Source organism: Balaenoptera musculus, chromosome 16, assembly GCF_009873245.2.
Source record: "Balaenoptera musculus isolate JJ_BM4_2016_0621 chromosome 16, mBalMus1.pri.v3, whole genome shotgun sequence".
In the NCBI taxonomy this organism is placed as follows: Eukaryota; Metazoa; Chordata; class Mammalia; order Artiodactyla; family Balaenopteridae; genus Balaenoptera; species Balaenoptera musculus.
In genome coordinates, this window is record NC_045800.1 from 48,667,864 (window position 1) to 48,681,100 (window position 13,237).

The 13,237-nt window shown below is 48.5% G+C and overlaps 1 protein-coding gene across 3 annotated transcripts in view; it reads left to right on the forward strand.

The window, feature by feature from the left end:
• Positions 1–520: 520 nt before the first annotated feature.
• ARHGAP22 (Rho GTPase activating protein 22) overlaps positions 521–13,237 on the forward strand; it is a 163,157-nt gene continuing 150,440 nt past the window's right edge. For all 3 annotated transcript variants that reach the window (XM_036829727.1, XM_036829729.1, XM_036829730.1), the window contains exon 1: positions 521–915. In XM_036829727.1, the coding sequence (XP_036685622.1) occupies positions 882–915 (34 nt within the window). In that variant the 5' untranslated portion in view covers positions 521–881. The remainder of the gene's footprint in view (positions 916–13,237) is intronic.

Genomic DNA, 13,237 nt, shown 5'->3' on the forward strand with positions numbered 1-13,237 from the left:
ACTATGTGCAAGCCCTGAACTAAGTGCTTCACCGCATTCTTATTCCTTTCACCTTATTAAGGTGGCAAAAAATTAACATCCCTAACCGGCTTTGCTGGACCAGTCCCCTGAGGCTCTGAATATGCCAAAGCTGCACGCTCCTTCTAAGACACACCTGTCTTTCCACAGTTGGAACTGTCATAGACGGCCTCCTGGGCCCTCCTGGCAGGAAACATCCGGCAGAGCAGGTCCCCAGTGGACGGACCCTGGAGGGATCCTTGGCCCGCCCGGGCCTCGGCCACCCGCTGCCCAACCGCCGGGCCTTGGCAGGGCGTGCGGGACCCCGGGCGGCCAGAGGCCGTGCATTTCCTGCAGCCTCTTGGTGGCTCCAGCCAGTGGCGCGCACCCCCGACAGGCCCTCCCCGTGCAGAGGGCGGATCCGAGCTCGGAGCCCGCCCGCCCTCTGGGACCATCAGACCAGCTGGGACCGCGCGCTCCGCCCGGCTCCTCCCTCCCCGCCCTCCTCTCGCCTCCGCCCCGACCCGCCGGCCAGCTCCGCTCTGGGATGGGCTGTGCCGCGTGCGCCCCGGCCAGGCGGAGGGACAGTCAGGCCTTCCCGCCCTGGCCCGGTGATTGATCAGCAGCGGTTACTGAGCCTCTTAATGGTTCGCTTGGGTGGGAATTAATTCTGAGACGGATAAATAATGCACTGAGGTTTACATAGTCCAAGGCAAGCCGTCGGTCCGGAGCCAGGAAAGGCAGCCGAGGGAGCCTCGCTGGTGACGCCAGCGGCCATGGGGGCCCGAGCGGGGCATGAGGGGCAACTGGGCCAGAGGAAGAGAAAAGGGAAGTGGATGACAGCATGATAGGCCCAGCGATTCCGTCCAGGAGGCGGCAGGAACATGCTGAGCCCAAAGATGAGGCAAGCCAGGAGGGGTAAGTCCAACTTCCTGAGGCGGATCTGGACACAGTGTGCGTGCGTCTGTTGGCCGATGGGCGTGGATACTCAGCTGGCTGCCACGCTGGGGTCAGATGGGGCAGGCGTTCTGGAGGCATCTTGATGACTGACAGCCCTCTCTAGTGACGCTCCTGGGGTCTGTGGGGGTCACACCTGAGACTGCCAAAGGGCGATGGCCAGCTTATTGCCCCAGAGGGTGTGCAGGCTTCACCCCACATTCCATGTTTTACAGAGTCCCTGGCTTGCCCAAAGTGACCGGGTGACAACTCTGGTAAAACTTTAGTTTTCTACTAAAAGGGAAATGCTGAATGCTCAAGATTTGCCCTAGCTGCCAAGACAAAAGTAGCCCTCACTAGGAAGGGCAATGCCCTGGCTTCTCCAGACAGCCAGGTCCCAGTGAAGGTCTTCATTCTGGCCACCGGGAGGCCGCTCTGCAGAGCCTGCAGGAGCTGCCACAGCTGGGCTGCAGGAAGCAACCCCTCAGGCAGGCAGGGGCTCTCCCCGGGAGAACTCCCAGGAAGCAGAAGGGCCTGGAGTTGTGGGTGTTGGGGGTGTCTAGAGATAAGTAAGAGATGCGAGTCGGGAGAGCCTTGCAGGGGTGATCCTGCAGCCCTGGGCTGGCGCCCCAACCAGGCTGCGGCCCTGCAGAGTGGCCTGGGGCCTCAGGACAAGTCTTGGGGCTAGGGACAGCATCTCCCTGGACAGTAACTTCTTGGCCAGTGCAAGTGTCATTTTAGATGAGAGCATCTCTGTTTTAAGAAAATAGAATGTGTCCTTCCATGTGGCCAGTGTTTGTGGAGGGCTGAGCCTCCCTTGTGAGCAAGGAGCACGAGGAGGGTGGTTTGGAGGTGGGTGGAGCTTCTGCCTGGGGAGCTTGGAAACAGTGCTTGCCTCACCCAAGTGTTTGTGTATTTGAGGCAGGAACCCTCCAGGCTCTTGTGAGCTCACGGGCCACACACCCATCTCATTAGCACGCTGCAGGCATTTGGATGACTTTCCTGGGCAGGCTGGCCCTCTAGAGTGTAGTCAGAGCCCCTCCATGGGGTGCTCGGAATGGGCTGTCACCTGTGGGCCCCAGTGGGCAAAGGAGGACTGTGCATGGCTCTGCTCAGGGGTAGCAGTACCGCCTGGTGACGATGCAAGGGGTGGGCTGGGCCAGGCTCTCTAAGAGAGCTTGGGTCCCCTCTCCCACTCCTGTCTAAAATTCTGGCCACACTTGGCTATTGAGCACGCGACGTGTGATTAATCCAAACTGAGAAAAATACACACTAGATTTTGATGACTTGGAAAAAAAGAACGTAAAATATCTCAATGATTATTTTACATTGGTCACCTGCTGAAGTGACAATACTTTGGATATATTGGGTTAAATAAAATATGGATTAGAATTCATTTCACCTGTTTTTTCTTTTACTTGCTTCTAATGCAGCTACTAGAACATTTACTATTACATAAGTGGCTCACATTATCTTTCTGTTGGATGGGGCTGGTCTAGAAAGAAACCAGTGCTTTGCAACGGGGTCTCAGGAAGCCTGCCTTTGAAATCTCAAACTTCTTAAAAACATTTGTTCTGGGTCAGTGGTTTTCAACCGGGAGCTGTTTTGCCCCTTGGGGGACATTTGTGGATGTCTGGAGACATTTTGATTGTTCCAGCGAAGGAGTGCTACTGGCATCTAGCGGATACAGGCTGGGCTGCTGCTAAGCATCCTGCAATGCAGAGGACAGTCCCCACAGCAAAGAATTCTCCAGCCCCAAATGTCAATAGCACTAAGGTTGAGAACCCCTCTAGTAGATGATATTATCTTGTAGGATATGTTAAAAGATAAAGTTTATGGTGCTATATATCAGATATTTATAAGATAATCATTTACCCATAAAAATACATGATCATAAACCATGACAAGGAGTATTCTAAGAGCATAAGAACATATACTACAAATGAAGCTTCCAGAGGAAGCAAGTGGTGCTTGAGCTGTGAGCTGAAGAATGGTGGGGCTACCTAAGCAAAGGGTGGTGGAGGGAGGAGGCCACGTTTCAGGCAGCGATCGGCACGTGCAGATGCTGTGGGAGGGGAGGGGCACACAGGGCCAGGAGCCTGGGGCTGGAGACCAGGTCAGGAGTCAGATCACGCAGGGACATTTCTGGAGGAATACAGGCCAAAATTATATGTGAATGCCTCTAAGAAATTGGGCTCTGGTAGACGGAAGACCTTTCCTCAAAATTCATCCCCCTCTGCACCTTTCAGGAGTTGGGCAAGCTACATGTCATAAACCCAGCCTGTCTATAGGATACAGATCACAGGCCCTGGTATCCACACACTGCCTTGTCCAGACTGCTCCAGACGATACGTATTCCAGACATACTTCCAGACTACACCACCACCTGGGTACAATGGGTTGAGTGAAAAAGACCTGGGGTCACTTTCTGGAATAGTTAATAAAACCAGCCCCTGTCAGCTGGCTCAGAAGCCTTTGCTGCTCTGCAGATAGGGGTTTCCCAAGGACTCTTCCCCAGGGTCATGTTGGCTATTAACTTCCTGGAAGGTCCCCATCCAGGCCAGCCCTGAGAGAGCCGGCAAAGCCTACCATCATCCTAAAGCTGTCCCATGGAGGGGGAGATGTCAAGATTGAGAACCTTCCAGGAGAAACCCTACTGTCGCTTACCTGCATATAAAACTAAGTTTGGTCAATAATCTGAGCTCAACTTCTAAGAAGTAGTTAGAGACAGATGAGGCAGGTGTTGTACACACACACACACACACAGAAGAGGACAATAATAATTCAGAAAAGCAGGGAGGCACCCAAACCAGCTGGAAATGTCTCAAAACAGGCCAGTAAATTCAAACAGTGTGCTTGCTTTTGCGTGCATCACACAATTTACAGTGCATCACACTGATTTGGGAAAGTGGTCCAGATTGGTTCATACCAGCTCACACTGGCCATTAACACTGTGATTCTAGCTTGCTATTGCCTGCTTAGGACCCGTTCAGACTCGCCCTAGCTCGTCATGGCCTGTGGAAGCCAGACCAGGCCATTTGGACGCAGGTGTGGTTGGCTCTGCCCCACTCAGCTCCTGCCTGACTCCCAGGGTCCCGTCCAGGGAGCCTTTGCTGATGCCACGCCTGGCAAGCTCTAACTCCACTGAGAATTGTTGCCATATTTCCAGAGTGGGAATGCAAGAGACAGGTCACCCCACCCCTGCCAGTTTTCCCAGGAGAAAAATAAGATAAATTTACTAAAACTCCATGAATTTATCACACAGTGGAGCAAGTCACAAGTGCACATGTTCTGTGACACTGTAAAAATTGCAATTTATTTTTTAAGATAGAAAATAAAAACATAAGATTGGCACCCTCTGTCCTGGGAGCAACGTGGGTAGTTATCCAGGGTGAGGAAGGGCAGCGGAGCCCCAAGCCATAAGCTCATGCCCATCACCAGATTCTGTGAGAGGTACCGGGTTCATCCCCATCTGTCCAGGCCATAGTCAGAACAAAGGCCCAAAATACTTGACCCTGATGCTACCCCAGCCTGCTGGGATTGCTCCCTTTCCTGAAATCCACTGACCCAGGGTCTGCTTCTTCAAAGATTTGTGTATTCCCCCAATCTTGATTGAGGCCTCCTCTGTGCCCGTTAGCACTGCCCAAAATAAAGGTTTATTGATCTGGTCTTGCCCTGTTCCACAAGGATAAGGTATGGAAGGCAGCCGTGTTGTTTTACCTCCCAAAGAGCTCTTGACTCTGCCTGTCTCACTCAATCTCACGTTATCATCCCAGCCATCATCATCTCTAGCCTGTGGCAATAACACTCTGCCTCACCCCACCCGCTCCCATCCATTCTCCATTCCAAAGCCAGAGCCATCTTTTCAAATGTAAATCCAGCCTGTACCCACCTCCGGCCTCCTCCTCCAGCCCCAGCTTGGAATCCTTTGGTTGGCTTCCCCATCTCTCTTTGGGTTAAAATCCTAAATCCTTACCATGGCCCGTAAGGCCCCTCTTACAGTCTAGCCACTGGCCAAACCTCCAGCCTCCTCTCACTCTCCAAGCTCCAGCCACACTGGCCTTCTTCCTATTCCTCAACTGTTCCATGGGCCTCCTACCACAGGGCTTTGGCACCCTGTTTCCCCAGCTGGAATGCCTCCTTCTGTCTGTCTGTCTCTCTCTCACACACACACACACACACACACACACACACACACACTTCTTAACTCCTATTCACTCTCCAGTTCTCAGCTCAAGTGTGGCCAGCCAAGGAAGTGCTCCCACACACCCCAGTCTAAACTGGGTCCTCTGCTCCATGCTCTCCTTTCCTTTGTAGCACTTACCTTGGGTTGTACTTGTACACTTCTGAGTGTGACTATTTGGTGAATAACTGTCACTCCACTAGACTGTGTGCTCCAGGAGAGCAGGGGCCATTTCTGGTTTTGAATATCATTATACCCCAAAGCCAGACATCTGGTAGGTACTCAATACATTTATGTTGAATGAATGAATGAGTGAGTGAGTGACTTAATAGCAGAGAAAGCATTAGCCTGGGACGCTGAAGCACTGTCTCTGGACCTAACTGGTCCAGGTCCTTAGGAAAGTCAGCCCTCCCTTGATTGATTTATGTGTTGCAAATATTTTCCCAATTTGTTGCTTGCCCTTTACTTTTTTATTTTTTTTATTTTTTTTTATTTTTGGTTGTGTTGGGTCTTCGTTTCTGTGCAAGGGCTTTCTCTAGTGGCGGTGAGCGGGGGCCACTCTTCATCGCGGTGCGCGGGCCTCTCATTATCGCAGCCTCTCTTGTTGCGGAGCACAGGCTCCAGACGCGCAGGCTCAGTAATTGTGGCTCACGGGCCCAGTTGCTCCGCAGCATGTGGGATCTTCCCAGGCCAGGGCTCGAACCCGTGTCCCCTGCATTGGCAAGCAGATTCTCAACCACTGCGCCACCAGGGAAGCCCGCCCTTTACTTTTATATCAAGGCTTTTTTCCCCCAGATGTATATAAGTTTTTAATTTTTATGTCATCAACCTATCAATATTTTCTTTTAGAGTTTCTGCCTTTGTTTAGAATATTTCAAAATAAAATTGATGTTGCGATTAAGGAGGCTCTTTCTTTTAAAGGAGATCATTAGCCTGATGAGCAAAGCTCCAGTAGCTTGAGCTATTTTCCTTCAAATGAGTATCAATGTCTTAGAAGCCCTGATGAATGTGCAGAGCCTGGTCAATACTTTGGGGATACAGAGAGAAAGCTCTATGAGTGAGATGAAGTACTTTCACTGGCCTTATTTTTCTTGATTTTCCCACAAGCAAGCAAACCAACATTTATTGTGTGCCCTCCGTGCTCCAGACATTTCCATTGTACTTATTTAATTCTCATGACTACACTATGATGAGGCATCATTATTCCCATTTCAACAGATGTGGAAGGAGAATTGTGGGTACCCTGCCAACAAGTGGTGGAATTCATATTCATGTCTATCCAGTGCTGAGGCCTATGCCCTCTCCCTAACCCAACACAGGGATTCACACTATCCAAACACCACTGCAGGTGGCCCTGCATGTCTCCAGGAGAGCTATAAATTCTTTGAGTAATAAAATGCAGTGTGATTTTTAAGAAGATGCCCACTGCCTGTGAATACATGAAAATTAGATTTGAACAACTGTTGGAATATTTAAGGTTGAATTATTGATACATAGTAGAACACTAAGCAAATTAAAAGGCAAGCCAGTTATGAACTCCAGGGAAAACAAAAAGTGGTGCACAAAATATTACAGTATACTACATAGCTCAGCTGGGACTAGCAATTACGTAGTACTAATAATGCAAATTCTGCATATTGATCCAACTAAAAATACACTGGGAGGATGGAGTGGGTGCTTATGTGTGATGGGGACAGGAGAGTGAAATAAATAAAATCCTCATCTTCCATAGAGATCAATAGATAACATTTAAAATGGAAAAAATCAAGAAGTGATTCAGCATAAAAACAGATCATAAATTAATGGAGCAAAATAGAGAGCCCAGAAATAAACCCATGTATATGTAGTCAATTAATTTACAGCAAAGGAGCCAGCAATATACAACGGACAGTATATGGAAAGGACAGTCTCTTCAATAAATGGTGTTGGGAAAGCTGGACAGTCACAAGCAAAAGAATGAAACTGGACCCCTATCTTTCACCATACACAAAAATCAACTCAAAATGGACAAAAGACTTGAACATAAGACCTGAAACCACAAAACTCCTAGAAGAAAACATATGGGGTAGTCTCTGACATCAGTGGTGGCAATCATTTTTTGGATTAGACACAAAAAGCGAAGGAAAGGAAAACAAAAATAAACAAGTGGGACTACCTCAAACTAAAAAGCTTCTGCATAGCAAAGGGGACCACCAACAAAATGAAAAGAAACAGAATGGGAGAAAATATCTCCAAATCATATATCCGATAAGGGGTTAATATCCAAAATATACAAAGAACTCATACAACTCAATAGCAAAAAAGAAACAGATTAAAAAATAGGCAGAAGAACTGAATAGACATTTTTGCAAAAGAAGATACACAAATATCCAAGAGGTACATGAAAATGTGTCACTAATCATCAGGGAAATGCAAATCAAAAACCAGATCGAGATATCACATCATAACTGTTGGAATGGCTACTATCGAAAAGACAAGAGATAACAAATATTGGCAAGGATGTGGAGAAAAGGGAGCTCTTGTACACTGTAAATTCGTGCAGTCACTATGAAAAACAGTATGGTGGTTCCTCAAAAAATTAAAAATAGAATTGCCATATGACCCAGCAATTCCACTTCTGGGTATATATCTAAAAGAAATGAAAACAGGATCTCAAGAGATATCTGTACTTTCTTGTTTATTGCAGCATTATCCACAATAGCCAAGACATGGAAACAACCTAAGTGTCAATCAACTGATGAATGGATAAAGAAAATGTTATATATAAAAACATATATATATATGAATAGTTTCCAGCCATGAGGAAGAAGGAAATCCTGCCACTTGTGACAACATGGATGGACCTTGAGGACATTATGCTAAGTGAAATAAGCCACACAAAGAAAGACAAATACTGCATAGTATTACTTATATGTAGAATCTAATAACAAAAACAGAAAAAGCAAACATAGAAACAAAAAGTAGAAAGTGGTTGCCGGGGCTGGGAGGTGGCAGAAATAGGGAGAAATTGGTAAAAGCGTACAAACTTTCAGTTATAAGATGAATAAGATCTGAGGATCTAATGTATAACATGGTAACTATAGTTGATAACCCTGTATTGTATCATTGAAATGTGCTAAGAGAGTAGAACTTAAATGTTCTCGCACACACAAAAAAGATAAATATGTGAGTTGATGCATGTGTTAATTAACTAGATGAGGGTAATGAAGAAAAAGTGAAAGAAAGAAATAGCGATAAATAAACACTATTTGGAAATGTGGAGGTAGGGACTTCCCTGGTGGTCCAGTGGTTAAGAATCCACCTGCCAGTGCAGGGGACATGGGTTTGAGCCCTGGTCCAGGAAGATCCCACATGCTGCGGGGCAACCATGCCCGTGTGCCACAACTACTAAAGCCTGAGCACTCTAGAGCCCACGTGTCGCAACTACTAAGCCCCCGTGCTGCAACTACTGAAGCCCGTGCACCTAGAGCCCATGCTCCGCAACAAGAGAAGCCACCGCAATAAAAAAAAAAAAAAAAGAAATGTGGAGGTAAATACCAAAGAGGCCAACTGAAGTGGCTGCCTCTGGGGGCTGGGGAAGGGAGGGGGTGGGAGAGCAGGAGCCTGCCAGGTCTCACCCTAAAGCTTGCAGGGCTATGTGAGGTGTGGTCAAGAAGTGATAGACTGGAGGTCACCTGACCTCATACCAGTTCACACTGGAAGATTATTCAGAGGGAAGTTTCTGCTCTTAAGGGGTGACCATGGGATTCATAGGCCTCCTCTGATTGCTTGGTTCGGAATAGTGTGGCCTTCCCGAATATGCCCATGGTCATCCCATGCTGCCCCCGCCCAGGCTTGTCAGGTGCTCTGAGGGCTCCCTAAAACAGACCACCTCTAGGGCCCTGAGCGTGGGACAGCAAAGGGCCAGTAACCTAATGAGGTGATATGGCATCTGCTTTGCCTGAGATGCAGAGAGAATCTAAATTCTCTGAAGAATTTAGACCCAGAGGCACATGCACTTGGCCAGCCGTGAGCCTGCTACGCAGGAAGGCAGTGAAGGGATCAGGTGATGCGGCAGGGAGAACAGACCCATCCCACATCCAGGGAGGGCTCTCAACAGGGGAGTGATGTGTCTGAACAGAGCTAGACAATGGTGCTGGCTGCACTGTGGGCAGTGGGTCTACAGAGAGTGACCCTGAGGGCAGGGAGAAAAGAGATAGATGTTCAGTAAATGCTGTGGGATTGATGGTGTTTCCTATCTGCCATCTGCAGAGGGCGTGAGGGGACAGCAGGACCGTTGTCAGAGCACATCTACTGAGAGCATTCAGCCACTGCCAGGCAGGTTCCCCTGCTTCTGGACACACCCCAGCCCCAGCCCACCAGTCCTTCTGCTGCCACCGAGGCTCTTGTACTAGGAGATGAAGGTGGCAGTTTGTGTCCTGTGAACCCAGGCCTCCTCCCTCCTCCTGCCTCTCCTCCCAGATACCAGCTGATGGGAAAACTGAGTTCTTCCGTGGGAGATACCCAGAGTCCATAACCCAGCACTCTTAGACACTCAGGATATAAGGCACTTCCAGATGCTGGGCTCCAGGAACTCCAGGCTGGACTTTTGGCCCCAGAGAACTGAAGACTTGTCCATGACCTTCACGTTTGCAGACAGGAATAAATGATTTATTTGCAAGACAGACCTGAGCTGGGTTAGACCTAGACTGGGAGAGCTGCCTTGGGCTCCCCCAACCAAGGCAGCCAGGGACCTGCCTGACTGCTGAAATCATCAACAGCCTCCATGATTACTTAACCAAGGGTGGAGAATGTATTGATCTAAGCTAATGGCCCGTAGGCAGGCAGAAATGAAATTTATAATCAATATTGAATTACATCGACTCCACTGATCCCTGGCTCCTGGTGAATGGCTTGCTAATCTGAACAGGAGCAGAGGCAGCAAACCTAGGGCCAGCTGCTCCCAGACGAGGTCCAGTAGAGGGAACAGAGGCCTCCCAAGGCCTCAGCCTGCAGCAAAGAGAAACAGTACTCACCACCGTTCATCCTTTCAGCGCTTCTCTGTTTACAAAGCACTTTCAAAGTGTCATTCATTTCTTCCTCACCATGGTCTAGGAAGTGAATAAGATTTGTATTTTGCTCTCATTTTATGTGGAAACCTGGGGCTCCAAGAGGCTAAAGAGCCTACAAATCCTGTGCCCTTTCCATGACCTCAGTTGGCCTCTCCACTCCCACCACCAAACTAGGAAAAGTAGGAAAACTACATTCCCTGTTTCCTGCTCCTACTTGCGTTCCTCTGATTACAGGAGTAGAATCAGTGATCTTGTGCCCTTAAACCTTTCATCACGTGGAAACAGGCCATGGGTAGGAGAAATCCTGCTGGCAGATTTCTTCCAGCCCAGGAGGATCATCTGTAGAGGCACAAGGTCTCTTGGATTTGATCTTTCCCATCTTCTTTGAACTTGAGGATTCCTGTCTTATGTCCACTCATTCATTCAGCAAGCATTTGAGAGGCTCTCTGCTACATTCCAGGAATCAAGCATGAGGAGGGCACCCTCTCTGGCCATGAGAAGCTCACAAATCAACACAGAGATTTGAGAGGCATGTGTCCGGCCAGAAGTGTGTGCCATCTATGGGGTGGCATAATGGATGGCAGTCAAGCCCCTGCTTTGGGAACCTGCTAGAGGAGTCTTCACATAGTAGGAAACGGCTGCACCAACACTTCAAGAGTGTCAGGGCTCATCGGGCGGGCAAGCACAGAGGTGCAGCTGTCTGGCACAAAATGGCCTTTGTGGGGACCAGTCGTTGATCTGGAAAGAGTGGGGTGTGTGGTATGAGTGGGAAGTGAAGCTGGAGACCTGACTGCACACAGGCTCACAGAGGCCTTCTCATCTTCCCGACTTCATACCCATGTCGATAATGGCTAAAGCATAGCCTCTTTAAAGGAGATGCAGCAAGAGGGATCCCACCATGGCAGGGTGGTTGGAGTTCTCATCTTCCCGACTTCATATCCATGTCGATAATGGCTAAAGCATAGCCTCTTTAAAGGAGTTGCAGCAAGAGGTCCAGCCTGTGGATAGAGGTTAGATGACGTCCATCAGGCTTGTCTTTCTCAAAGAAAGGGGTTTTTCATTAGTCTTGGTAGGAAGGGGTTAGGGTTTGGTCTGTTCTAGGGCAGGGACATGGGTCCTGTGAGAGTCAGGGTTAAGAGCCTGAGAGCCAGACTTTCTGGGTTTAACCCCATGCTCTCTCATCCTGCATGTCTTCCTGTTCCATCTGCTGGGCACACCCTTTCTCCCTCCCCGCCTTCCATAGTGTAGGGGAGGAAAAACTTTTCCTCTACCCTCTTAAGTTCTGTGCCTGAGGCCTGCTAATTAAATTGCTAAAAGATTAACAGGAGAAAAGACGTATAAATTTTATTGATAGTTTTAAGTGTATGGGCAGGTGCTTTATAGAAAAGAGGCAGTTAAACCCAGGGTCAGTAAACTGTGGGAAGGTGATGAAGAAAAGTATGGTAGATAAGGGTTGTTTAGTAAGGTTCATTATGCAGACTCAAGTCGTCTCCTGATGATAAGAATCTCATTCTCCTTTTCCTGGTACAGGACTTGCAAGGCACCTTTACAAAGGGAAATTTATGCCCTGCTTTTGAGCAGAAAGGGGGCAGGAAAAGAGCTCTTCCTGTGTGCTGTTTCTCAGTTGCCTTCAGCTCAAAATAATCAATATGCCAAAGTGGCATATTTGGGAGTGGCATAACCTGATCCCTTTTAACAGCTTACTCCATTCTTTCATCCAGCTTCAGCCTCACTTCTGGACTCCCAACCTCCCAGCCTGACTTCCTTGCTGCTGCCTTCACACTCTCATTTCCCTTTATATGTGCCGAGATGACAGACTCTTGTATTTGGATGTCTCTGTTCTCCCTTTACTTGTACCACGGCAGGCACGTGCCTTTCATTTCCATACCCCAGTGGCTTGCACAGGGTGGACACCCAGGAGGCCCCATAAGCCCCATGAATGGATAAAAGAACACTGGATCCAGTTGAACCTGGGGGTTCACACTGCATGGAAGTGCAGGTCAAGCAGTTTGAGGGTTGCCCTGCCTCCTGCACCCCCTCGCTGAAGACCAGCACCAGCTGAGTCAGGAAACAGACCCAGGAAGAGCCAATAAAAATAATGGTAAAGAAAGTGATCTTTTATGTTGATGTTTTGAAAGCATTAAAATAATCATTATGGAAAAAATCCAAACTTTCTAGACCCCCTCAGAGTTATATTAAAATTAATACTTTTTACTTAAGGGGGGTGGTAGGTTTCCCCTTTGTCCTTCACCTTTCAGGCCCCTAAGTGAGACCCATTAGGAGGGCCTGGCTGATTCTCTAGACCCCTCAGATGGGGGACTTAGCAAAGAACAGATGACCAAGTGGAGCCCAGAAAGAAGCTAAGTAACAAAACAAAATTTTTAAAGGTAAGGGGCACTCAGGAACCATCCTGTAATAAATCATTTGAGGCTCATGCAGTGCTCCCAGGACAGCACAGGAACCTGGCGAGGCCCCCTTGCCCTTAGCTGCAAATTGCATTAACTTCATGAAACCGTCTCGTCCGGCCCCCTCCAGAGTGCCCCTTCCATTACCTCACCTCTCTCTTCTCCATTAATCTCTCTGCCTCAATACTTACCCTTTAAATCAATTCAGCTCTGAGAGCCATCTTGCTCTTTCCCCAGCCCGGCTTTAAAATCCCATTGACTTTTATAAATCAATTGTGTTTTAGTTCAAGTGCAGCCACTCCTCCATGCTCTTGGGCTGCACTAACAGAGCTACAGATGGAAAAACAGGGTGCTGCTGCCACAGCCTGGTCATAAGGCCCTGAAAACGATCAGGTGTGCTAGGTGTGGATCTCCTAAATAGACCCTGAGATGAGTAGTGTATGTGGTAATTTCGTAAGCAGGTGCTCCCAAGGGACACCAGTGAGGGGTGGCAGCGGGGGAGCAGCACCAGGAAGGGGAGAGCCAAGCTGGGGTGCAAAGCCAATAAAGGAGGGGTGTCAGCCTGAGCCCCAGGGGAACTTTGAATGTGAATTGCACCTCTTTATCCCTCCAAGTGGTGTCCAACTAGAAACAAGGCTGCAGGGGCTTTCAGGCTCCCATATGCA